Genomic DNA, 26255 nt, shown 5'->3' with positions numbered 1-26255 from the left:
CCTATCTTAGACGAGAGTCCACTGCGAAAGTGGATTCAGGCCAAGGGGGGGGGGGGGGGGGGAGGGGGGGGTTAAAACCATGGCTTTACGGCTATCAGGAAACAGCCCAACGGAGTTGCTTCTCCCCTCACAAGAAACAAGTAGCAACGTTATCTCTTCTAAATCCTTCAACCAACCTTCTGCAGATAGACCCTTGGACACTACCACAAATGAGGGGAGATGTCCGCAGGCCGTAACTGATGGAAGAGAGGGGGTAAATAGTACTCCTCCCACTAACATTGCTAACTCCGCCTCTCCTACAATAGTTTCTATGGCCGAGGAGAATAGCCACTTTGGTATGGGCACGCATACCCCTTCAAAATCTTCTTCTGAGTCAGTATCCTGTATGGATATCCTGCCTGGCTTACCACAGTCTGAGAACCCTTCTCTAGCTCTAATCCTCCACACTCTGACCGAACAGCGGCACAAAGCTCAACAATATTTTTTACAGTTGAAAGAAGACAATACTAAGATGCAAAATTATTTACTCGAGGTTAATAGCAAAATGAGTGGTATCACTCAAGAGGTAGAAGAATTACAGCAGAGGGTGGTGCAAGTAGAAGAACAGTCAGCAGGTACAGAGCAAAAGACAGCCCGTCATGACGAAGAGATTCGTGCTCTGCAATATAAAATCGAGGACATGGAGAATAGACAGCGGAGGCAGAACCTTAGACTCTTTGGGATTCCAAAGGGCTCGGAAGGCTCAGACCCTCGCGCTTACATCGTGAAACTCTTTCAACGTGCCTTCTGGCGGATTGGGACTGGGACTCTCAATTACTGAGAGTTCATAGACTGCCGCTAGTAAATAGAAACAAGGTAAGTAAATTTCCCCGTCCTTTCCTGATTTTTTTGGGGAACTTTTTACTTAGGCAGGCGGTCTCTGAAAGCAAGACCTAACTACCCAATAGTGACAGAAGATGTAACTTTTTGGCACAGGTCTTTCTCCAGGAACCGGCCTGCTTAAAAGTCATCAAAGCAGGTCATACGTATTACCTCAATCAGGTTAACGAAACGGAGGTGGTTTTAGAAAAAATGACTAATGTATAAGGTGTTAAGACGCATAAACTTTCTGAACTATAATGGTGGCTGACAAGGTGATGATTGATTTATACTGTACTTGGGGGGGGTTTATATTTATACATTTTCGGGTGAGAGTTCTATAGATAGCTGCACCTACAGGTGGCTGCCCATCCAGCGGCAGCAGGTGCGCAAGGGGGGCTTTTCCTCATGGTACGGGGGGGTGGAGGGTAGGGTAGGAGGCGGTAGAGGGAGGGGGGTGCTGTGGAGGGGGAAAAAATAAAAAAAGACATGACAAGTCTAAGTGAGAGTAACTTGGCAGTTATCAGAGTAGAAAAGAGTAGGAACTTAAGGAAAGGGACAGATAACTATGATTTAATTTTTACTCAAAATGTCACATTTTAGTTGCTTAGCTTGGAATGTGTCAGGCTTGAATAATAAGACTAAAAGAAGCTTGGTCTATGAGGAATTGAAATGTATGATGCACATTTGGTTATGCTAACAGAAACGCATATTTGTTTTAAAGACAAAAAACTTCTAGCCCAATTATGATATGAGATGGTGGTATGCACTACTTTAAATGCTCCTATTCGGGGAGTGGCAATTTTGAAGAAGCGACAAGTGCGGGGAGAAGTGATTAAAACTGCTGCAGATAATGGGTGTCGATGGGCAATAGTGCAAATGCGGATAGAAAACTGCAATTATGTCTTCTGTGCCATCTATAGGTCGAATAGGGACGAACCACGCATTTTTGATTGGCTGAATGTAGAATTACTATCTTGGGAGGGTGAACTTATTTTGATGGGGGACTTTAATTGTGCGCTAAATTATGAACTGGATGTGACGAAGAGAGGGATATTTCCACGCATGCGTAAAACCAGGGCCGCAATTCTGGAATTAGCAAGGATACACAATGTAAAAGATATATGGCACAATCTCCATCCTGGTATACCAGGGTACACCTAATATTCATACCCCCATAAACTATGCTCTCAAATAGATCTGGCGTGGGCATCAGATGAACTAATTGATTCAGGACATATGGAGATTATCCCAAGAATATCTTCTGATCACAATCCTATTCTTTTTACATTCTGTTTAGCCCAAAGGCCATTAGAACTGCGACCCTTTACATTCCCAAGATATTTATTAACAGATTTAGTTTTTGTAGCAGCCCTTAAGGAACATATAAAAGAATTTATTGAAAATAACATTAATACTGCTACTCTTCTATCAGTGTGGGATGCTTCAATTAGGGGGCTTGCACAACAATATGTATTTAAACAAAATGCATTGCGTAGGAAAGAAACTAAGGCAGCAACTGCTAATATTTTACTTGTTGAAGATCAATTAGCTGATAATCTTAGGGCTGGTGGGCTAAGCAGTCAAGACATTGCTCAATTGGAAAACAAACTTGTGACATTACGTTCAATTATTAAAAGTTCCCTCAGGGAGAAAAACAGTTGTAAAATACTTAAATATAAACTGTCCCAATATGAATGCGGGGATAGAGTAGGGAAGCTCTTGGCCTACAAAGTTGCTGATGATCGGGCAACGACCTTAATTAAATCTATAAGGGGTCCTAACGACATTTTATACTCCCAACCTGCACAAATTATGGGACAGTTTGCTTCTTATTACGAAAATGTATATACCCCTGAGAGTAGGAGCACGGAAGATCAGATCCAATCTTATATAAACGAGAAACTACCGTCAAAAGAATATTTAGATCAGGAAAGCATCGACCAACTGGAAGAGAAGTATACATTAGCAGAATTGCGTCTGGCGGTTTCCTCTCTTCCATCTAACAAGGCGGCAGGTGAAGATACACTTCCGATTTGAATTATACAAAATTTGCGCAGATGAAATTCTGCCTCTTTTTTGTTTAGTAATTAATTTAATTGGTGCTACAGGAAAGGCCCCGGACTCTTGGAAAACCGCTAAAATTATGTTCTTTAAAAAAAACAAAAAAAACCTACGGATTGCGGGTCTTACAGACCTATTTCTTTGATAAATGCCGACGCTAAGGCCTACTCCAAACTGTTAGCAATGCGAATGGCACCCCTTATGCCATATTTGGTAAATGATCAACAGCACAGCTTTGTGGTAGGGAGGGATACTACCACCCATATCAACATGGCCATTACTGCCTTTGATGTGGCTGCAACTAATCTCACCCCACTCTGTATGATACTTCTAGACGCAGAAAAGGCGTTTGACCGAGTGGGGTGGATTATTTGTGGAGGGTCCTGAAGCAATTTGGCATTAAAGGGCAGTTCCTCATAAGCATACAGGCACTATACAGGGATCCTAATGCTAAAATCAGCTATGCTGGGTCACTTTCTCCAACCTTATTTTAAAACCTCTGTTTTTTCACCTGTATTCTGCTCGCTCACTCCCCGGTCCACCGCAGCAACTTGTGCTGTTTGTAGTGGAGGGAGGCAAGCGGCACCACTTCCTGGTTGTTCCAGCATAGGCGGCCATCTTAGGACGGTTGACGCGTTAGTCTACCCCTTTGCCCTGACTACTTAAGGGCCAGAGTCCTACGCGCTCGATAATTGACTGTAAACTTCGTTACGCTAGCGCTTGGTAGCGAGCTAGACTGCTACAAGTGATATTGTGTTATTGTGCTTTTAAAACTGCTATTTTAAAACCTCTGTTTTTTCACCTGTATTCTGCTCGCTCACTCCCCGGTCCACCGCAGCAACTTGTGCTGTTTGTAGTGGAGGGAGGCAAGCGGCACCACTTCCTGGTTGTTCCAGCATAGGCGGCCATCTTAGGACGGTTGACGCGCTAGTCTACCCTTTGCCCTGACTACTTAAGGGCCAGAGTCCTACGCGCTCGATAATTGACTGTAAACTTCGTTACGCTAGCGCTTGGTAGCGAGCTAGACTGCTACAAGTGATATTGTGTTATTGTGCTTTTAAAACTGCTATTTTAAAACCTCTGTTTTTTCACCTGTATTCTGCTCGCTCACTCCCCGGTCCACCGCAGCAACTTGTGCTGTTTGTAGTGGAGGGAGGCAAGCGGCACCACTTCCTGGTTGTTCCAGCATAGGCGGCCATCTTAGGACGGTTGACGCGCTAGTCTACCCCTTTGCCTAATCTTTATAGTTCCCTTTTTCGCCGCGCAGCGGTGACGCGCAGCGGTAGCGCCGTATACGCGCCGAAGAGGCGCCAAAGAGAAGCCAGTCTGCGCCAGTCCGCGTCCAGACGCTTCCTGCTGACTGGTGGCTAGGTCCTGTTGCATTGTACGATGGTAGGCCCTCCGCGGTGCTATGGTTCCTCTGTGCTTCTTGATCTTCTTCCCTCTACTACTCAGTCATGCGATCACACGTTCTTACCACTCAATACTGACTTTGTCTGTAAAACATGCAACTGGAGCCCATCCCCCCTTCTATCCCATCCTTCATCTCCTATTCATGAGTGGAAAATGTATCTACTAAATTGTAGATCTGTCTGTAAACACTACATCGAATTACGCACACTGATTGAGGAGCTTAAACCCCACGCTCTCTTTTTAACGGAAACCTGGCTTCATATAGACAACGACCCAGCCATTGTCTGGGCAATCCCACAGGGATACACGTTAAAAAGACTGGATCGCCAGATTGGGAGAGGGGGAGGCGTGGCGATTGTTTATCGTGACACCTATAAATGTCGAACCACTCCTGCCAATTTAGCAACTTGTGAAAGTTTACACTTTGCACTAGAACTCTCCCCTACTACCACCTTTTCGGGCATCCTGGCTTACCGTCCTCCGGGCGCTCTTAATGATTTTATTACGAAAATCACAGAGCTTACAGCAAGTATCGTATTATCCTCGTCCAATTTCACCGTGCTGGGGGATTTTAACTTGCATCTGGATGATCCCCACGATACTGCAGCTAACACCCTTTGTACTAACCTTCAAGCGCTGGACTTACATCAAAAGGGGTTTTATGTAACCCATAATAGAGGCCACCTGCTCGACCACATTTATAGCAATATTGATGTTCTTATAGTCGAGCCCCCTATCCCATTACCATGGACGGATCATTTCTTAATTCCCTTTACTTGGCGTACAAACACACCTCCCCTCGCCCACGGCCTTGTTAAACATCACGGTAGGAAATGGCCCTCTCTTCCCCTTTTGGATTGGGAAGTTGCCTTGGTTAGAGATAAACCTCAGAAGACGCTGAACGCCCACACTGCAGCTAATAACTTTGATGTCTGGATCACCTCCACACTTGATAAGGTACTCCCGGTACAGGTCTGCAACCCCTCAAAAAGACATAAAGCCTCCCCATGGTTTACGCCCACTCTTAAGACACAGAAACTAGCCTGTCGCAAACTCGAAAGAGCCTGGAGACAGGACTATTCCGAACTGAGGAAGGATAAATACAGAATGGCCATTAGGCGTTATAAACAGGAATTAAAGGAGGCACAAGCTTCTTTCTACGGTAGCAAAATCAACACAGCCGCCAATGCCCCTAGGGAAATTTTTAAAATTGTTAAGTCAATCATTTCCCCCCCTGCAGAATGCCCCTCCACGGACGATGCCCAAAACCGTTGTAATGATTTAGCAGCTTTCTTTTCTGATAAAATCCAGACTATATATTCCTCCTTTGGGACTGTCAATAACGATCTGGTACCCCTTATTCCCACAGTCCCTGAGGGTTCTGCCTCCAGTAAACTGGACACAATCCCACTCTTGGATATTCCAGTCCTAGACAAACTTATTTCCAAAACTACCTCTGGCTCCCCTAACGACCCTGCACCCCCTCAGACCCTCAACAAAGCTATGGACGTGATTCGCCCGGTCATATTAGATGTACTCAACACCTCCATCTCCTCAAAAGTCGTACCTCCTTCATGGAAGTGTGCGATGGTGAGGGCTTTGCTGAAGAAGCCCAATCTTGACCAGTCCAACTTGGCGAATTACCGTCCTGTTTCCTTGCTCCCCTGGCTAAGTAAACTGCTGGAGAGGCACGTAAATAACACCTTGATGAGCTATTTGGAAGCAAATAGCCTTCTACGTGCCTCCCAGACAGGGTTTCGCCCTTTACATGGGACTGAAACAGCCCTTCTGGCGGTAACAGAGGAGGCAAGAGCAGTGTTAGACCGGGGAGGAAAAGTCGCCATCATTTTATTAGACCTCAGCGCTGCGTTCGACACAGTAAACCATGTCACGCTATTACAACGTCTGGCGGACATGGGCGTGTCGGGCGCGGCCCTGGAATGGCTGACTTCCTTCCTGGCTGACCGCTTCTTCCAGGTCTTCGAGGGCGAAGTGGTGTCGCCTAAACACCCTCTCAGGTGTGGGGTTCCTCAGGGTTCATCCCTGAGCCCCACCCTGTTTAACACCTACATGGAGCCCCTAGACAGGATAGTCCAACCCTTCGGTGTGCGTATTGTCACCTACGCAGACGATACCCAACTGGTGGTCTCGTTAGACCACTCGGAGGGATCGTCTAACACCTTAGGCCCCTGTCTAGAGGCCGTTGCCAGATGGATGCAATCTTCCTGTCTAAAGCTAAATGGGGAGAAGACAGATGTCATGCTATTGGGTAATCCTTCACCCTCTGTCTTCTCATCCATCTGGCCACCATGTCTGGGCCCACCTCCTGCCCCCAAGCCCCAAATAAAAAGTTTGGGGATCTGGCTTGACACCGCCTTGAACTTCTCAGCCCAGGCCATAAAAACTGCCGCTACCTGTTTTGGATTAATGAGGATGCTCCGGAAGGTGCTCCCTCTGCTTCCATTCCAAGCAAGGAGGATCCTGGTCCAGGCCCTCGTACTATCTCGCCTGGACTATGGGAATGCCCTCTATATGGGAGCCCCATCCTTTGTCACCCAGAAGCTCCAAGTCGTCCAAAACAGTGCGGCCCGGCTGCTTTACAATCTCCCTCGCTGGCAGTCAGCGAGGAATGCCCTAAGGGAACTTCATTGGCTCCCTATAGCGGCCAGAGTTCAATTCAAGGCCATGTGTATTCTACACAAAACCTTCTACCGCCAAGGCCCTGCAATCTTACAGCACCTGGTTACTCCCTATGTTCCTCCCCGTGCCCTCCGATCCGGTACCCTCAAATTGGCTGCCTTGACCAGAATCAAGAAAGCCCGCTGGGGAGGCCGCTCTTTTTCACATACCGCGGCCAAATTGTGGAATACTCTTCCTTTATCCCTGCGAGAAACCACTAATCATCTCGCCTTCAGGAAAGCTTTGAAAACTCACTTATATGCTAAACTCTGCTGATCTACCAGAGCCTCCGTTAACTAAGCTTTCAGTCATAAGCGCTACGAGGCCTCCGGGTAGATAGCGCTATATAAGTGCAGTTTTCATTCATTTCATTTCATTCATTAAGGGGGACTCGGCAGGGGTGCCCGCTATCACCCCTGCTTTTTGCTCTTTCAATGGAGCCTTTTATCAACGCCCTGCAAACTCAAGTTAAGATCGTACCGATGCAGCATGAAGACAAAACCCTTAAAATAACCGCATATGTGGACGACTTAGCTATCTATACCACTAATGTGGTGGATGCACTACTAGGAATACCAGAGGAAGCCTAAAACTTTGGAGCTATCTCCGGCTATAAATTAAACATCAATAAAACACAAGTTATCATGAACTATCAAGCTAATTCTTTAGTGCTAGGACTCTGTAAATCCGCAGTTTACTTAGGGGTAAAAATTGCTTCCAAGATCACTGAAATAAACACGTTAAACTATGATCCCTTACTAAAAGAGGTGACCATGCTGCTCAAAAAATGGCACAAGATCCCGTTTAATCTACTTGGTCGAATCAATCTGATCAAGATGAACATTTTGCCGAAATGTTTATATTTTTTTCGCTCCATTCCTTTTCGGGTTAACAATTTATTCTTTAAAAAATTTGATGGAATTTTCAGCAGTTTTATTTGGGGCTATAAGAAGGCTAGAAGGTCTATGTGTATACTAAAATTACCACTTGAAAGAGAGGGTTTGGATTTCCCGGACTTTAAAGCTTATTTTTTTGCATCCTTTTTAGGCCGGCTTCGTAGTTTGTTTATAGTTAATGATCAATACTTTTTTATCAATTCATGCTTGGCACTAACTCAAAACAGTTCTTGACAAAAGTGCAAGACCCAAACTATTTTAAACGTGTAAAATTTAAGACTGCGAGGGATGCAGTATGGATTTGGAACTTGATCTTGAGCCAATGTGACACTTCCTTTTTTCATACAGAGCTATCACTCTGGGATAACCCAGGGCTTCCTGATATTTTCAGTGATAAAACTAGGCGGGACTGGGCCAAGTTTGGAATTAAAACGCTAGGAGACCTATATGGTTAGGATGGTTTTCTACAATTTGCAACATTGCAAATTTTGTACAATTTGCCCAAAGTAATGATATACAAATACTTTCAAATTAAGGATTATCTGATACGCAAGATGAATTTGAAACAAATAAATAACTCAGGTATGGAATTAGTTACTTACCTGTACACTATAGTTCTCCAGTATTATCTTTCATAGATTCACATGCTTGTATCTTCCCCGTCGTCATGGTGGGAGTCTCACGGTAACAGAATGACCAAGCAGTATCATAGAGAAGAAAAACTGCATAGAAAATCCCCATAGGGGCTGTACTATTTGGTAACCAGACCATTTCTTTGTTTTGGTCCAAAAGCCAGCCAATCAGAATTGCTGCCCTGCCCTCACACTCCCCAGCAGCAGCTTCCTGCCTCAGATTTCCGTCCCCGAGTGAGAGACAAGGATAAATTCCGAGAACAAGATCTGCCTGAGAAACGGGGAGGCGGGCGGGCGCATGTGAATCTATGAAAGATAATACTGGAGAACTATAGTGTACAGGTAAGTAACTAATTCCTTCTCCAGTATTACATCTTTCATAGATTCACATGCTTGTATCAGAGTAGTAAGCAGTGCTCACCATACCCGTAGCGTTTCCAGGACAGAACCTAGAAGGAAGCTCTGCCGCAAAGCAATGACATAATAGAAGCTATGAAAGAAACATCAGCAATACGATAAATGCATGTAAATACACATCAAAGTACTGTATAGCAAAAAACAAAATGCCAATAGGCCATACCTTACTGGAATAGACGCTTCAGAACAGCCTGACCCACTGCCGTGTCCTCCTTCCACGCAGTGTCTAGACAGTAGTGTCTTGTAAATGAGTGCACGCTCTTCCACGTTGCTGCTCTGCAGATATCTGGCAGTGTCACTCCTGCGAACAAGGCCATCGAGGTTGCCATCTTCCTCGTTGAATGTGCATGCACTTTAGAACATAGCGGCTTCCCCGCTTTGTCATGACATTTCAGGATAGCTGAGGATATCCATCTAGCAATACTCAGTCTCGACAATGGAAGACCTTTTCTCTGCCCTTCAAATGCAATGAACAATTGCTTGGACTTGCGGAACGGTTTTGTCCTCTCAATGTAGAACTTTAGGCATCTTGAAATGTCTAGAGAGTGTAAGGCTCTTTCTGCTTCCGATGAGGGCTTGCTGAAGAAAGTAGGCAAAATAATGGGTTCGTTGAGGTGAAAAGACGTCGCCACCTTGGGAATAAAGGTAGGATTAGTTCTTAGTATAACCCTGTCCTGACGGAATTGTAAGAAGGGTTCCTCCACTGAAAAGGCTTGGATTTCACTAACCCTCCGTGCAGATGTTAAGGCGAGAAGGAGGGCTGTTTTCCATGACAGGAACTGTAAGTCTGTCTTATGTATGGGCTCAAAGGGTGGCCTCATAAGCTGTGATAGAACTGTATTGAGGTGCCACGGTACAGGTGGTCGTTGGATGGGTGGGAATACTCTAAAGAGTCCCTTGATAAATTCCTTTATTACTCTGGATGACCAGAGAGATGGTTCGTTTGGCTTTCGCCTGAATCGTGATATTGCTGCTAAGTGCACTTTGACTGAAGCATGCGAAAGGCCTGACTTTGATAGTAAAAGCAGGTAAGGCAGGATACCTTCAGGCTGAACCTCAAAGGGATGCAAGTTTTGTCTGTTGCACCAGTGGCAGAAACGGGTCCATTTGCAGTATATGTTTTGTTCGTGGATACAGCTCTCGCTTGTGAGAGAATATGCCTGCACTCTTGCGAAATATCTAGATTCTGAAATTCACGCTCGTGAGGTTCCATGCGGACAACTTTAGAGAGTGTAGATCCGGATGCAGAATCTGCCCTTTCTCCATGGAGATGAGATCTTGAAATGTCGGGAACTGGATTTTGTCGCCCCTCGACAATTGAAGGAGGTCTGAAAACCACGCCTGTCTTGGCCAGGCTGGTGCAATCATTATGATCCGGCACGGTTCCATTCTCATCTTGCGCAGGATGCGCGGAATCAACGGGAACGGAGGGAACGCGTATGCAAACCTCCCTGTCCAGTCCATGAGGAATGCATTTCCTATGGATCCCTGTTGACGGTACCTTGACGCAAAGTGAGTGCACTTTGAATTGCTTTGAGTCGCGAACAAATCTAATGTGGGAGTGCCCCACCTTTGGAACAGAATGCGAATCTGAGTGTCGTGAAGTTCCCACTCGTGCGTCGCATTGGGAGTGCGGCTCAGGGCGTCCGCCCGAGTGTTGAGGACTCCCTGTATATGCTGGACTTGGATCGAGATTTCGTTGGTTATGAGCCATTTCCAGATCCGTTGTGCCAGTGTCGACAGCTGTTTGGATCTCGTCCCGCCCTGTTTCAGCAGGTAAAACATGGTCGTGGTGCTGTCTGTTTGGATAAGTACTGACGACTGACGTATTCTGGGAAGGAATGCTTGAAGTCCTAGGAACACTGCCTTGAGCTCCAACATGTTTATGTGAAGCTGAGCTTCCCAATCTGACCAAAGGCCCTGAATTTCCAGCTCTTGAAGATGCGCGCCCCATCCTTTCAGCGAAGCGTCCGTCGTCATCACGAAGTCGTGATCTCGATGAATGAAGCTCAGTCCCTGGTTTAGGTTTTTTAGGATCTTCCACCATGACATGGCCACCTTCATACGGGTCGTGATGGTAATGCGATCCTCGAAGGTTCCACTGGCCTGTACCCACTGCTCGTCGAGTTGTTCCTGCAAAGGTCTCATTCTCAGACGACAGTTTGGTACCAACGGGATGCATGAGGACATCATCCCCAACATGGACTTGTAAATCCTCACAGAAGTGGACTTTTTTGCTTGAAGAGAAGTCGTTAGTCCCCTGATCTTTTTCATCCGATCTCCGGAAGGATAGGCTTTCCCCTCCCTGGTGCATATCCATGCCCCTAGGAACTGAATGCCCTGGGCCGGAGTCAGCGAGGACTTCTCTAGGTTGGTTCTCAGACCTAGTCGCTGAAACAACCGGATGCAGCTCTGTAGAGCTTCTGCTGCGTCCCTGAAAGATGGACCTGTCACCAGCCAGTCGTCCAGGTATGGGTAAATGTAATGCCCTTGCAGTCTTAAGTGGGCCGCCACCGGGGCCATGCATTTGGTGAATACCCTCGGGGCTGATTTGAGTCCGAATGGCAGGACTTTGAACTGGAAGTGGCGACTCTCCACAACAAACCTCAAATACTTCCTGTGCTTCCGATGGATGGGAATATGGAAGTACGCATCCATGAGATCCAAGGACGCCAAGTAGTCTTTGTCCTTTAACATGAGTAAAATCTCTTGCAACGACAACATTCTGAAGGGTATCTTTTTTATGTAATGATTGAGATCCCTCAGGTCCAATACCTGTCTCCATTTCTGGGCCTGTTTCTTTTTGATGAGGAAGAAATGTGAATAGAAGCCTCTCCCTCTGAGATGCTGTGGTACTTCCTCTATGGCTCCCTTTTGTAGAAGCGAGAGAACTTCCATCTGCATTTCTGTGCGATGATGGTTGAGCCTGAGTACTGGAGGGTGGTCCGGTGGTATTTCCACAAATTCCAGTGTGTGGCCCCTGCTGATGACATCCAGGACCCATCTGTCCGATGTTATGGACATCCAGTTGGTGTAGTATTGAGACAGATAGTGGTCGTTGTCCGGGATCTGTAGTGTGGGGAGCGCCTGCCTGAAATCATTGACGTCTATTAGACTGCTGATTTTTCCCCCTGGCGTTGGATTTACCTCTGGACTGTTGTTGGTAAGAGGAGTTAGAGGATCTGTACTGGTTGTTGGTGTTAAACTGACGATATCCCTGCTGACTGTACGGTTGATATCGGTTGGATTGAAAAGAGGAACGTTGATTAAATTGTCCTCTTGCACCCCTCTTCCGAAAGGACTGAAACTTGCCCTGCTGAAGAGATCCCAGCGCTCTAGCTGTATCAGTGTCTGACTTTATGCCTTGCAATGCCTCATCGATGTGTTTCCCAAACAGGTTCTCACCGTCGAAGGGCATATCGACTATCTGCGCCTGCACTTCTGGTCGAAAAGAAGTCGCCTTGAGCCAGCCCTGTCTGCGAAGCGAGACCGCCCCGGCCATTTGTCTGAAGCCTAAAGACGAAACATCCATGGCGATGTCGATAGACTCAGCCGCTGATTTTGCTCCTTCTTTAAGAAGGGCTGCCGCTTCCTCTTTCCGATCCTCTGGAAGTGCCGACAGGATGGGAGCCAGATCTGACCATATCTGTCTGTTGTAACGGCCGAGCAGAGCCATTGCATTTGCCGCTTTAATGGTAGAGGCTGCCATAACCGCAAACCTCTTACCTGCTCCATCCATTCTCCTCCCTTCCTTGTCTGGTGGCACTAGTGAAGTAGCCACCGGGTTTTTGGAATTTCTTTGCGCCGCCTGTGTCACAACCGATTCCGGCCTGGGATGACCAATGAGGCAGGCTGCCGTAGATTCTGGAGCTCTGTATTTCTTTTCAATTCGTGGAATCGAAACCGCTATAGAAGCTGGTGTTTTTAGAATCTTGAGGCCCTCCTCCCATAAATGCGGGATAATAGGTATTGATCGAAGTGATTTCTTGTTATCATCCTTGAAATCGTACAAGAAACAATCCGTCTCTTGTACGTCCACATCCAGACTGAATCTCTTGGCCGCCCTTTCCATGATATCATGGAAGCCTCCGATATCCTGAGGAGGGGAGGTAGATTTGAGTGGTTCAGGTGATGCAGCTGAAGGCAAAACGTACTCGTCCCATTCCTTCCCGGAGGCATCATGAACTAGCTCTCCGTCTTCGGGCTCTTCATCGTCATCAGAGTCCGTTAGGTCGTCCCTAATAGTAACCACCTGCGGAGATTTAACTCCTTGATCTTGAGGGGCAGGTGCTTTTTTAGGTGTCTGCGTGGGAGGCGTGCGCGTAACTGGTTGCGATGAGTTCGCCTCTGGGAAGCGACGATAGTAGTCGTTAAGCATCAATCTAAGATCCGACACAAGGGTGAGGGGTATAGAAACTGTCTCTTGACGTTCTTCCTCCCTTGAGTCCTCGTGCTGCTCTTCTTCATCTTCATAGTCACCAGATTCCTGGAATGATTCATATCTGGCAGATTGTGGCCTGTCCTTGAAGGAAAAACTTTCCTCCTCATCCGTATCTTGGCTTTTTATCTGAAGCTGAGAGGGGCTGTAGGCGGCACCTGAGGACTCCTCTCCCTCCGAATCCTGCTCCAACAGCGATGATGGCGGCAATGGAGAAATCTTTGTCCAAGAGGTGAACTCCGCGGACTTACTGATGGTAGCCGAACCTCTTGTCGACTGAAAAGAGCGTATGGAGATCATGGTCTTTGATTGAGGAGAACTGTAAGCTTTAGCCGTTGAAAGTAAGATTTTCGTCGACGGAACCACCGTCGACGGGACCATCGTCGACGGGACCATCGTCGACGGAACCACCGTCGACGGGACCATCGTCGATGAGACCTTCGTCGACGGGACCTTCGTCGACGAGACCTTCGTCGACGGAACCTTCGTCGACGGACCCTTCGTCGACGGAACTGTCGTCGACGGAACCTTCGTCGACGGGACCTTCGTCGACGGGACCTTCGTCGACGGGACCCCGGTCGACATTCGTGACATCGAACCTGTCGTCGACGGAGTCGTCGTCGTCGTCGACGGTCCTGACAGAGACATCTTACTCATCGATGTCGTTGCCGTAGACGTCGTGGTCGTCGACGCAGCCTTAGAAGAAGCTGAAGACGACGGAACTGAAGTTTTTACCACAGACTTAGGAGCAGAAACCATCAAACTGGTAGAAGGTGCAGAACCAGGTCCTTTAAGACTTGACTGCTTCTCCAGAGGGGTAATAGGAAGAGATGATGTCGATTTTTCCCCAGATTTACTCCTTTTAGACTCCACTTTCTCCACAGAAACAGAGGCCTTTCTTTTCTTGGGAGTGGAGTGAGAAGATTCTGCCTCAGAATCTGAGCCTGATGTGGCCTTCTTCTTCTGAAGCCATAACAGTAATCTTGCCTCTCTGTCACGCTTAGTTTTGTCAGAAAATTTTCTACAAAGCTTACAGTCCTTCACCAGGTGTTTAGGGTAGAGGCAATAAAGGCAGTCCTCATGTGGGTCCTCAGAGAAGAGTCTGGCCTTCCCACAGGATCTGCATGGCCTGAACAGCCTCTTCTTAGAGCTTTCAGCCATCATAAGCAATATGAATACACACAATACCTCAAGGTAGAAGGCAGGAAACCAGATTCCCAAAGGGTCAAAAGTTCACACAGGAACAGAAGAAAACTGAGCAGAGCTCAGGGAGACTCCTTTCTCACACGAAGGCGGTTGGAAATCTGAGGCAGGAAGCTGCTGCTGGGGAGTGTGAGGGCAGGGCAGCAATTCTGATTGGCTGGCTTTTGGACCAAAACAAAGAAATGGTCTGGTTACCAAATAGTACAGCCCCTATGGGGATTTTCTATGCAGTTTTTCTTCTCTATGATACTGCTTGGTCATTCTGTTACCGTGAGACTCCCACCATGACGACGGGGAAGATACAAGCATGTGAATCTATGAAAGATGTAATACTGGAGAATTGGAGTTGCTTTTATTCTACGAAAAAGAAATCACTAATTAGTCTGGGATACAAATATCTCGGCCAAAACAAATTGGACGATTGCCCTAGATTGGCGTCAAAATGGACAGCTGATTTGGGATTTAAAGTGACATCCCAGAACGTTTCAGCTGCTTTAGATATTATCAAGAAAGTAGTCCATTCTTCTAGCCTGAAACTACAACTTTATAGGACGGTTAGTCAACTTTACCATACTCCATTAAAAATATCTAAATGGTCACAAAACATTTCAAGTAGCGATCGCACAAAATGCCCTAAATGTGGTCTGGTGGCAGCAGACCTCATACATATGATCTATTCATGCCCATTGTTAACTAAATATTGGTTAGAAATCGAAAATATTTTATTTCAAAAACAGTTGATTAATACTTCAATTACTGCACCTTTGGTATTACTATCTATATACCCTACGGGCACCACCAATAGGAGTTGGTTAAGTGTAGCTCTGTCCTGCGCCAGATTGGTGATAGCTAGGGCTTGGATCTCGCAGAACCCCCCTCACACGATCGAGTGGTGGAATCTTTTACACTATGGAAAGGGCAAGAGCAGAAGTTCAAAAGCAATTGCTAAGTTCGAAAAGATTTGGGATAACTTTTTGTAAATGGTATACGGATCTGGTTTATGGAATTTTTGTGTTCTAGCTGATACTATCGATTTTGTTAAGAAGTTCTATTTTTAGTCTGTTTGTGTTTTTTTTACTATTGAATGCTGATCTGTGCCTGTAATAACTGAAAACTTTTTTCTTTTTGTATGTATATGAAAAATGTTACACTCCTTAACTTGCTTTTCAAATAAAAAAAATGTAAAATGAAAAGGAAGGTTTCGTTTGTTCAGGAGCTCAGTCTGCATACTGGGGGATGTCATATCATGTCCGGAAGGAATTCCGTCTGATGTTTGTGCAGCATCCAGCGTGCATGGAACTGGGTGCAGAGTCGGGTGATTTCTTCTGTCTGAAACTTGGTCACATTGGTTTGGCCATCTAGTTTGACTGGGTGTTGGGAGTGGTGGAATTCTGGCTGCAATTCTGTAAGTGAGAGAGTGTTGCGATAAAAGGATTTCCAGTAGCCGAGGTGTAAGTTCCATAGGATGGTTTGTTTATCTTAGCTGCAGGTAAAGGTGTTCATAGGTTCTTATCTTAGATCTCAGGATAACTTCTATGCTCAGCCCATACTCCAACTGACACTCTCAGGCCCCCTAACACTCAACACAGCACACTCACACTGGCTGAGCAGCAGGTATAACAAAGTGATTGTGTGTAAGCAAGCTGTCCTTGTGGGCATGCATGTGTTCCTTGTGGAAGAGGGAGAAGGGAGATTTTGTCTTGCTTGATTGATTGTTGCATCTGTAAGACATCAAACGTGTATAAGTAAAATGGAAGATGTAGTTGTGTGCGGTCACTATGTTGTCCTGTGTGTAAAGAAAGGGGATGGAGCAGTGCGTGATGTTTCCATGATGCAGTGGCAGAGTGAGCGGAGAAATGAGTGTTTATCTTGCTGTCTCTGAATGATGGCCTACGTATAATGAAATAAGATATTGTACTGTGGCGTGCCTGTAGTCCTGTGCGTAAAGAAAGACGCTAATGTAGTGATGCCCTTAGTTACACTCACAGCCTGTTAGCTTCTTCCCCAGCTGCAAATAGCTGCCATGCTTCACTCAGTGAACAAGCCCCAATAGTCCACCCATCATCACATTCTCACATCATCCAAACTCAACATTCTACCAGAGGACCACTGAACCCCTGCATCACGGACACATGACGTCACAACACTATGCATTTCCTTACACACAGTACAACACTTTCATATCAAGTCACTACAAATAATTAGAAATACATTAAATGAAGCGGCGCACTCTACTATCAAAAACAATAGTAATATAAGCTGTTGATGGTTTGAGGATCAATAATACTAGTATTGCTTTTTCTTTATGCGCTGAAGACAGGTACCAGCAATCATGTGTAATGCAGTCACAACTGCAGATGGAGTAAAGCAAGAGGCATTACATTCTTCAGAGTATGGCTTGCTGGTAAAATGCGTTACAGCCAAAACGTGGGTCTCTGCTCCTCTGCCTTTGTTAAAACAGGGGTCAAAGGTGTTTTGTCACATGAGTTCATTTGTTTTTGCTCAACATCACTTAATATGCGAAGCCTACATAATACAAGGCCAACTTACCCCTACACTGACTTTTCAAGTGGGGGAACTTATTCTTTTGCATCCTAAACGTTCACACATTCAGTTTTTTGTTATAAATTTAGGGAATGTCGACCACGTGGCTATTGGCTCTTCTTGAACACCAGGGTCACCGAGACAGCAGAACAGATGTATCACAGACAATCTTTATACATAATATGATCCTGTCTTGCATCCCAAATAACTGAATAAACATTAACACAGCAGATTCTTAAGCACGGAAAAGTCTAAAAATGACAGTTAACTGAGAATTCTCAAACTGTTGCCTGTAGGATGACCTATATCCTCACGTTATTTAAATTATGGCCCATTACTGAATAAGCGCTATAATTGTTTTGGGGTTGTGCCTCAGCCCCAGAATGTTCTAGGACCTCTGTTATTTGTACTATTCTTAAAATATATTTCTCTCTTTTGCTGCTTGTAAATAAACAGCTGGAACTTGAGTTTATTGTGAGTAATCACTAGTGTCAAATAAAATTTAAGCCCCTGGGACAGCAGTTGTATACATAAGTTCCCACAAAGGAAACTTTCCAAGCAACTACTGACTGCCCAGGACCAGGAAAAAACTGACATGGGCAAAGAGTGAAGACTGCAAGACTGAAGTGACCATAAGCAAGCTCAAAATAGAAAGTAATACTGTGGGATATTCATACTGTTCAGGAATTAATAAAATAATGGAACATACCAAAATATTCACAGTTGGCTCTTCAATGTATTTGATAGACCATTTTTCTCTTCTTAGGCCTTCATTCCAAGTTTGGAGTAACCCTGAATCTTTCAGAAACTGAGTTACCAAAGATACCGGAAGTACAATACGTGCCAACTCTCAACTGCCCCCCAGACTTTTTACCAGTTAAATGCTGGTGAAATTTCTGGGTGGGAAACATTTGAAAAATAAAGCAATACCACTGGAAGTGGGTGCGGAAACCCAGCTGGAATGCCACTTTTCTGAGGGTTACACTAAGGGAATACTTTGGAATACCACAATAGTCTCCCAGTATTGGCCATCCCAGATGCGGAAATCCCGAGGGGGGGATTCCTGATTTTATTAAATGGTGTACCTATTTTCTTATTCCAATGATTTATCCCATGTTTTCCATGTCTCCATCGCATCACCTTGAATTTCTATTTTCAAGCCACTTCACAAGAACTACGTTTCATACAAACGCTGAAATGAAGAGCAGTGGGTGTCCAAGGAGGTCCATGAGGGTTGATTCCACGCCAGATTTCTACATGAGAAACATTTTTAAGCATACAATGAATCTAAATTAAACTCCTCATTAAGGGCAGGGATTACCCTAAAATCTGGCTGAGATCCGGGCCTTTGGGGTCTACTTTGGATTTCACTAATAAAAGAGATCCCCGAAATTACCTGAGGAAGAGCGTGAAAAATATTTACCTTCTAAATATTTGTGACGTTTCTTTAAAAGACCACAATAAATCACAAATACAACAATAATCACAGCAAAGGCACAGGCAACGACGATGATAGAGAGCTCAGGTCTTTTCAACGAGGACGTCTTCTTAAACCATGTTTCTGCAAACAAAATAAAGATAAAAACTTAATTACATTATTTTCACACAGGACAAGTGGCAACAGTGTAGCGGTTACATTGGGGGGCCAGAATAACCTCCAAAGAAATACCCCCATTTCACCATCACACTCAGACTTTATTGTTAAAGGTCCAAAACCCCTTTAACAAATACACTTCCTGCAAATCGACCTATACAGCTAGCTATGTCTCCAGGGCAGGAGGGTGCCATGTGATAGAGGCACAATAGAAAAGGTCCCAAAAGAAGAATATATCTTGATTTTTTACACTGCATGGTTCCATGGTGCAAGGAAATGGGCTTTTTGCAGGTCAACGCCCACTTTTTTGCCCCTATGTTTGACTGCTAGGTACTGGTACATTGGCTCAGAAATGCCACGAGAATATCTAAACAGGACTCAGTGTATGTGCTCTGACCCTTGAAATGGTGCATGATTAATAGGCTTGTCCACAATTGGCATAGCCTAACTTACTTGTAAGACCCTAGTATATGGTACCAGGGGTTTCCAGGCCTATAAGGTAGAGAGTTCCCCAGGGACTACAGCACTGGTTGAGTCGCCCGAGCGGAACAAGGTAAAGCATGGCTACCCATCTGCCACTGCAGACTGGAAGGCCAGTTTAAAACTGCTAACTCGACTTTCCCATTTAAGGTAACGGCAAAGTCCAAACCTCCCTTTTTAGGTTTTGCCTAGCGATGCAGCGCCATGCTCTGTCGCTAGTGAGACTTCTTGTCGCTGTGTAGCTAACGAAGTGGGACATGAGATGTGCAGGAGCTTAAAAATCCATTGCAGACAATGGCTGTGACCGCGCGCTTTTGGAGACTCGCGCTGTGAACGCGCGCTTCTCTTCTCGCCCTCTCCCACACTTTCACTTTCACAGCGTGTGTCTCCTAAGGCGCGCGCTCACAGCCATTGTCTGCAATGTGTTTGGTGAGCTCGTCAGCAGGGCCGCTCGCGCAGCAAGGTAATCTCGGCTTTTACGGGGACGGGCGGGGGCGTCCTGGCCGGTTAATGGGTGCTCGGGGAGACGTCTCATTCCATGTACGGGCCAGGCCTTCTGCAGCTCCGGAGGAAGAGCCGGGAATTACTGGCATTGTTTCACCCGAATCAACGATAAAGTAAGTTACCATGTTGAGTATGCTAATGAAACCCATGCAGCTATTTCTGTAAATACATTTGAACTGAATCTCATGGTGCCTTTCAATGTAATGTATGTTCCCTGTTGGATACAAAAAAATTGGATATATCTATCATTTGTTGATATCTTCCCTGTGGTGTTATTTGATTGTCGGTGTCAACATTGGACATCATACTTTGCTTTCCAGTGGACTCAGTGGCCAGGAAATACTTTCAGTACACAGCCTCATGATTTGAACCATGGCATGCCACTTCATCATCCAACTATTGCAAATGCTTCTTTATGTCTCTCAACGAGAGTCTATTTACTACATTTCTGCAAACTCAAAACACGGAAGACAGCAAGGACAGTACACGGTGAATGAAGAGTAAATGAGCAAGGGGGTTCCCTCTTGGTGAGGGTACACAACATGCGGTCCCACCACACACAAAGTGTTAAAGAGCTTCTGCAGTAACCCAACAGCATCACGTTGTTACTTACTGTGTCGCTTCTGGAGTTGAAATGCTAGAACGCGAAGGCGCCAAACACGAACCCGGAGACCACAGCGCCGGTGGTCTCCCTTTCCGTCATCCTTCAGCGGCTATGGAAGACCTGGGCGCTCTGCCTGTTCATCCTTCTATGGTTTCCCCCGTGCGGCTATCTTTCGGGGTCCCCCGTCCGGCTGTGGAAGAGGTGCGCTGGCCCTCGCAGGTCGCATCAGTCCTCCTAGGGGCAGGCAAGTCAGAGCAGCAGGGCGGCGCCTAACAGACAAATGGCAGCAGAAGCGCTCACCAGGAAGCTTGCAATACGGAAGGCTCTGGGCTTTAAGGGGATGAAAAAAATGGGGGGTCTCTCAAAGGGGCGTTGCCAGTGTAATTAGGGGCATGGCTTTAAAACACGCTAAAAATCTGTGTTTAGCATAGTGTGCTGTCATTTCTTCCAGATATGTGATACAACAAGTAACATCATACCTACAACAAGTAAGGACTATTGGCTTTGTCAATGGTTATTAGTTGCATAAGATAACAAGCATTTGCAATGCAATGGGTCTAGCATTTGAGAGAGTTTAAGCTATTGGCATTGTAAATGACAATGCCTTTCATTTATGTTTTAAAAACCAACACGTAATTAAAAGGCATTGCCATTTACAATGCCAATAGCTCAAACTCTCACAACTGCGAGACCTACTGCATTGCAAATGTTTGTTAATGTATGTAAGTCACCCCTATGGCAGGCCTAACGAGAGCCAAAGCAGGGTGCTGTACATTAAAAAGTGGATCAGGTACTTTTATATGCTCCAGCAGTAAAAACCCTAAATTCACGTTTTTACTTTGGAAAGGCTAGTTGGCCCACTGGCAAGTACAGAGTTATAGGCTGGCACCCCTGCTAACTTCTGAATGGGACTACTAAGGTTGGTACTGTTTGGTATCAAAAGAATCAGTGCTTTAAATCTGATTTAATGTTTAAATCAAATTCAATCTCACTGGTGAGCAAAGTGCAACTTTGGAGGTTGCCACTTTAGTTGCCCAAGGTTTCCAGTGCTCGTTTACTGATGTACATGGGGCTTTTCCAGCAGACAGCTTTCTGTCCTCTTGGGGAGACGTGCTAAAGACTCAGGAAAAAAAACACAATAGGGGCCTCCATTGGAGGTAGGTGTTCGCTCCATCTTGCAGGAAGCCACACAGGTGTTAGCCCAAAAAGAGAGCTTGACAGGAGAAACCAAATTTGAAGGGAAAATTGGCGACACTTAGGAGAGGGGCACTCTATTGTTTAGGCAGACAGCTCTGGCACCCACAACTCAGATCTCGACCCACTTGAAAGAAGGGGAGAGGATGTGCCGTAACAGTTCGCTCCATCTTGCAGGAAGCCACACAGGTGTTAGCCCAAAAAGAGAGCTTGACAGGAGAAACCACCTTTGAAGGGAAAATTGGCGGCACTTAGGAGAGGGGCACTCTATTGTTTAGGCAGACAGCTCTGGCACCCACAACTCAGATCTCGACCCACTTGAAAGAAGGGGAGAGGATGTGCCGTAACAGCTAGAGCAGCTGACTTTGAAATTGGGGGAACCAGGTTCAAGTCTCTGCAGAGGCTCACCATCTTGTTATTCTGGGCAAATCACTTAATCTCACTGTGCCTAAAACAATGAATGTGTCCATCTGTAATGCAACTGGTGCTCATGTAAAGTGCTTGGATACCTTCGGGTCGAGTTCATGCTATATAAACCTCCCCCAAAAAGGACAGAAGGAGCACCGCTGAGGACTACACCTACCATGACCTGCTCAAAGGAGTTGTCTCCAGAGCCTAGTCAAGTCAAGAGACTCAAAAGGCCAGCTGAATGGCCTCCTGTTTGCAGCACAGGGACACAACAGCTGAAGAAGCCTGCTGAGGCAAGTTTGTAGCCAGAGGTTTCAAGCCGCTACCACTGCTGCCATGCAGCACCAAGGCCCAAGAGCCGCAGCTCAGAGTTGCCTGGACCCGGGCATGCTGTCGGAGAGTTGCTGGGATGCTCAGAAAGCAAGCTATCAACTCAGAAGGACTGGCCTGTAACCGTGACAACAGTTTGTGGTAATTCACTGGCAACTGAACTTCAGCCAGACAGCAGAGGACTTTGTGGGACATCGACCCTGCAAACAGTACCCCCTTTCCATCTATGTAGCTGAGAAATCCCTGAAGGAAGACCCTCATCGACTGTACTGCATCCACAGCATCTTCAGCATTCTTCTTCCCTTGTATCAGGACCACTTCACGGATAAAGTGCCTGGGAATGCTGAAGGACTGCTTCCTCTGTGAAGGTAACTCTTTTTGAGGACCTTGTTGGTCTCCCTGACTAGCTCCCTGCTAGAGTTAGTCACCCCAAGTACTCCTAACCGACCGCATTGACACTTACCTAGGTTTTCTTTGAAAAAGTTATGTGTTCAATTCGTTCACTTTACCAAGGCTTGTTCATGGTTGAGTGAAATTGCTTTGATTTATTATGGATTGTAAAATCTATATCTCTGGAACCCTCCAGTCGAGCATTTTCATTCTAGTGTCTATATTCTTGCAAAAATACAGTCTATTTTTACAAATTTGTGTCAGATTTCTTGTGTTGTGTTGATTTCCTCTTCAATTGTTTTGGTGCTGTTTAAATGCTTTACACTTGTTCGTCTGTGTAAGCCTTGCTGCTCAGTTCCACAGCTACCCAGGGTTGAACTGAGGGTTTGACAGACAAAACCTGAGGGTACTAAAGGGGTAGGTAAGTGTATTACACGGTGAGGTTGTACTACCACACAATATAATTAAGGCTCCCGGTTTTCCGTTTAAACGGAATTTTACATATAAATACAGACAGGAAACTATTTTCCGTTTTCTGTATTTATAAGTTAAAAACAGAAAATACTAACAAACTGTGTGCCGCAGCCCCACTCCTGCCCAGGTTTACCTTAGCAAGCCCCTCTTAGTAATCTACACCACTACGGCCCATTTAAGAGAACTGCTAAGGTATTCAAGGCAGCAGATGGCAGTAGGTGTGGCACGTTAAGGGGGAGGAGTCGCAGTAAGAAGTGCGAGTACTTAAGGTTTTAAACAACACTATGTCCATCATAGAATGCCTAATTGGCGAGCACGGGGTGTTAATATGTGCATTAGCAGGCCGGCTCCCTGATAGAAAGCTTTATGCATCATCTGGCGGGGCCTGCTGGGGTCAGTGCCAATAAGATAGCCTGTGATTGGCAATCATTGGTGCAAGGCAGAGACCTGTCAGATGGTAGCGGCGTGCTCGGTTGCAGGTGGCAGTGTGAGAAAGTGCCATCTTTCTTGCATTGGTAAGCCCCTACTTTTTTCTGAACTGCTGATGTGCTTTGACTGAGTGTGCCCTGGGTTCCTGCCAACCAGGTACCCAGGGCCTGTGTTCCTTCCCTAAAACTGTGTTGAAACTAAAACCCAATTGGCATCTCTGGCCACCTGTCAGCCGCCAGTAAATGGTACCCTAGGTACCCAGAGCATGGTGACCAGAGAGGGCCCCTGAGGGCTGCAGCACTTATTGTGCCACCCTTAGGGGCCCTGTACCCTGACACCTGCACACTGCCTTTGCAGGCTGAGTGTCTAAGTACAGAACTAAACAAAGAGTCGACATGGCACAACTCCCTGTGTGCCATGCCCACAGAACCCACTGCCCTGGCATACTGCAGTCACCCCTCTAGCTGGGTGCCCTATGCAAGAGGTGTGGGCACAGGTGCATGAGCCCTGTGCCCCTACAGTACCCAGGGCCATTCCTGGGCACTGTAAGTGCAGTGATGCCATTAAGAGTATATGGTGCTGGGAGGTTGTCATTACGAACTCCACAGCACCATAATGGCTACACTGAAGACTGACAAGTTTGGTACCAAACTTCTCAGCACATTAAACCCGCACTGATGCCAGTGTGGGATTTAATGTAAAAAGCACCAGAAGGCACCTTAGAGATGCCCCCTGAAAACCTAACCTACAATCCACGTCTGGGCTGAGTGGCTGCAGAGGCTGCCACACAGCAGACATGTTGCTGGAGCCCTGGGTAGGAGACCCCCGTTCTCCTGGGCCTGCAACAATGCACATCCTTGGCGAGGTGCTAGGTCTCCTCCCCCGGGATGGGCAGGGGGAAGCTTCAAAGGCATGCCACCTCTGTGAGCTTCTCCAGACCATTTGGTGTACCCAGCAACCAGCCCCCACCAGTCCTGACCCCCACTCTGGCGGGAAGACTGGCGGGAAACACTACGTCAGGAAGGGGGGGGGGGTGCCAACCCCACCCCTCAGGTGGGGGAGACGAGGTGAAGCACTACTTGGGGCTCCGGCCATCTTGAAGATGGGGAGCCCTGCCCAATCACAGCTAGGCTCCTGCCGTCCTCCCACAGGAGAGGAGCAGGCTAGTGGGTGTACCCACCCCATGACAGGGACCTACTGGTCCCTGTCCTTGCCCTACCTGTAACGCCCCTAAATTCAGTATTTAGGGGCCCCCTAAACGTTCCTTCCTCAGATCCCGATAAGAAAAGAAGAAAGAAGATCAAGAAGAAAAAAAACCGCCGTGCAGCTGCTAACAACACAATGACAACAACTGACTTGGCCCCAGCCCTACTGGCCTGTTGATCCTGGAACCTGCTCCTGCCTAATCCCAGCAACTCCTGCGGACAGCAACCTTGGGGCACCCAGAGGACCTGCCTGCCTGGACCTTCTAGAAGATTGGGACTCATCAGCAGAGGCTCTGCTGCAACAACCCCCCTGGTGCCAGCCAGGAATCCCCGGACCAGCCCACTCTGCACCCGCCGAGCCCGGCCCGTGTCCAAGTGAACCAAGTCCACGAGGACGTCCCCCCGGCGACTGGGACCTGAAGTCCAGTGCCCAAAGACCCTCCTTGACTAACCAGACGACGCCTGCAGACTCAGAACCAGGGGCCATCCCAACCGCGACCAGCTGAGGGTAAGCTTTCAGACACCCAAAGACACCCCTGCACCCCTCGGCCCCCTGTGCCTCCCTTTGGGATACCTACCTGTGCTCCAAGATCCCAACTTACCTCTCGAAGTGCTGGTCGCCTGGGGAGAGTCTCCGTCCCCGAGCCTGCAGCCTGTGTTCCCCTTTGACCTTTCCCATTGGATAACATTGAGTGCCCGACGGCTCAAAAGCACCCTGCACCCAGCCGCCCGAGTGCCGCTGGCTGTGCCACCTTTGTCCTATTCTACTTTGCCCTGAGCAAGTGACCAGGAGCTCAGCTCCCACAGCCGCGTGGCCTGCTAGTCAGCAGCCACCAACCGGAGGCCCCCTTTCCCTCATTCAATTACATTGGGCCTAACTACCTCTGCACCCTGCCGCCCCTGTGCCGCTGGGGGTGAACTAACTGTACTTACCTGACACCGGGGAACCCCTGAGTCTATGCCCAGAACCCTGACTTCACCAGCCAAGTACTCACCTGGAAACCAATAACTCACTTACCTGCCATTGGATAACATTGACTGGTTTGGCTTGAAAAATCTTCTGAGTGAAGTTTTGGAAACTAAAAATATTCATATAAAATCACCCGAATTCCGTAGTACTCACCTGTGATCAAGGGAGAAGCCAGTACTGTACCTTGTAGCCCAGTACTGAATTGCTAAAGTAATCCTTACTGGGTTTACTAGTAACGTGTATTTTCTCCATAGGAATCCATTGTATGCTTTTCCCTGAAATTTCTTCCAAGTGCCTACTTTTGGAAACTTGAAATATTCTTTAAAAATCCTACGAAACACTGAAACGCAATTACCTCCCTGTTTTAAGTTGAGACCCCAGTGCTGGCCCTAGGAGCCCAGTACTGGATTACAAAAGTAACAAGATTGTACTTTACTTGCAACCTGAATTTTCTCCCATTGAATAACATTGACAGATTTACAGTGAAAAGTTTCAAAGTGTGAACTTTTAAAACAGCTTTATATTCATG

General features: G+C 46.6%; 1 protein-coding gene across 3 annotated transcripts in view; it reads right to left on the bottom strand.

Moving 5' to 3' along the window:
* Positions 1–26255, bottom strand: part of LOC147703669 (butyrophilin subfamily 1 member A1-like) — a 349015-nt gene that overhangs the window by 155144 nt on the left and 167616 nt on the right. For all 3 annotated transcript variants that reach the window (XM_086932015.1, XM_086932013.1, XM_086932014.1), the window contains exon 5: positions 18568–18705. In XM_086932015.1, coding sequence (XP_086788141.1) covers positions 18568–18705 — 138 coding nt within the window. The remainder of the gene's footprint in view (positions 1–18567; positions 18706–26255) is intronic.

The sequence above is a fragment of the Lissotriton vulgaris genome, chromosome 7 (assembly GCF_964263255.1).
Source record: "Lissotriton vulgaris chromosome 7, aLisVul1.2, whole genome shotgun sequence".
Taxonomy (NCBI): domain Eukaryota; kingdom Metazoa; phylum Chordata; class Amphibia; order Caudata; family Salamandridae; genus Lissotriton; species Lissotriton vulgaris.
The sequence above is the reverse complement of the archived record's forward strand: the minus strand, read 5'-3'. Positions and strand labels throughout refer to the sequence as shown.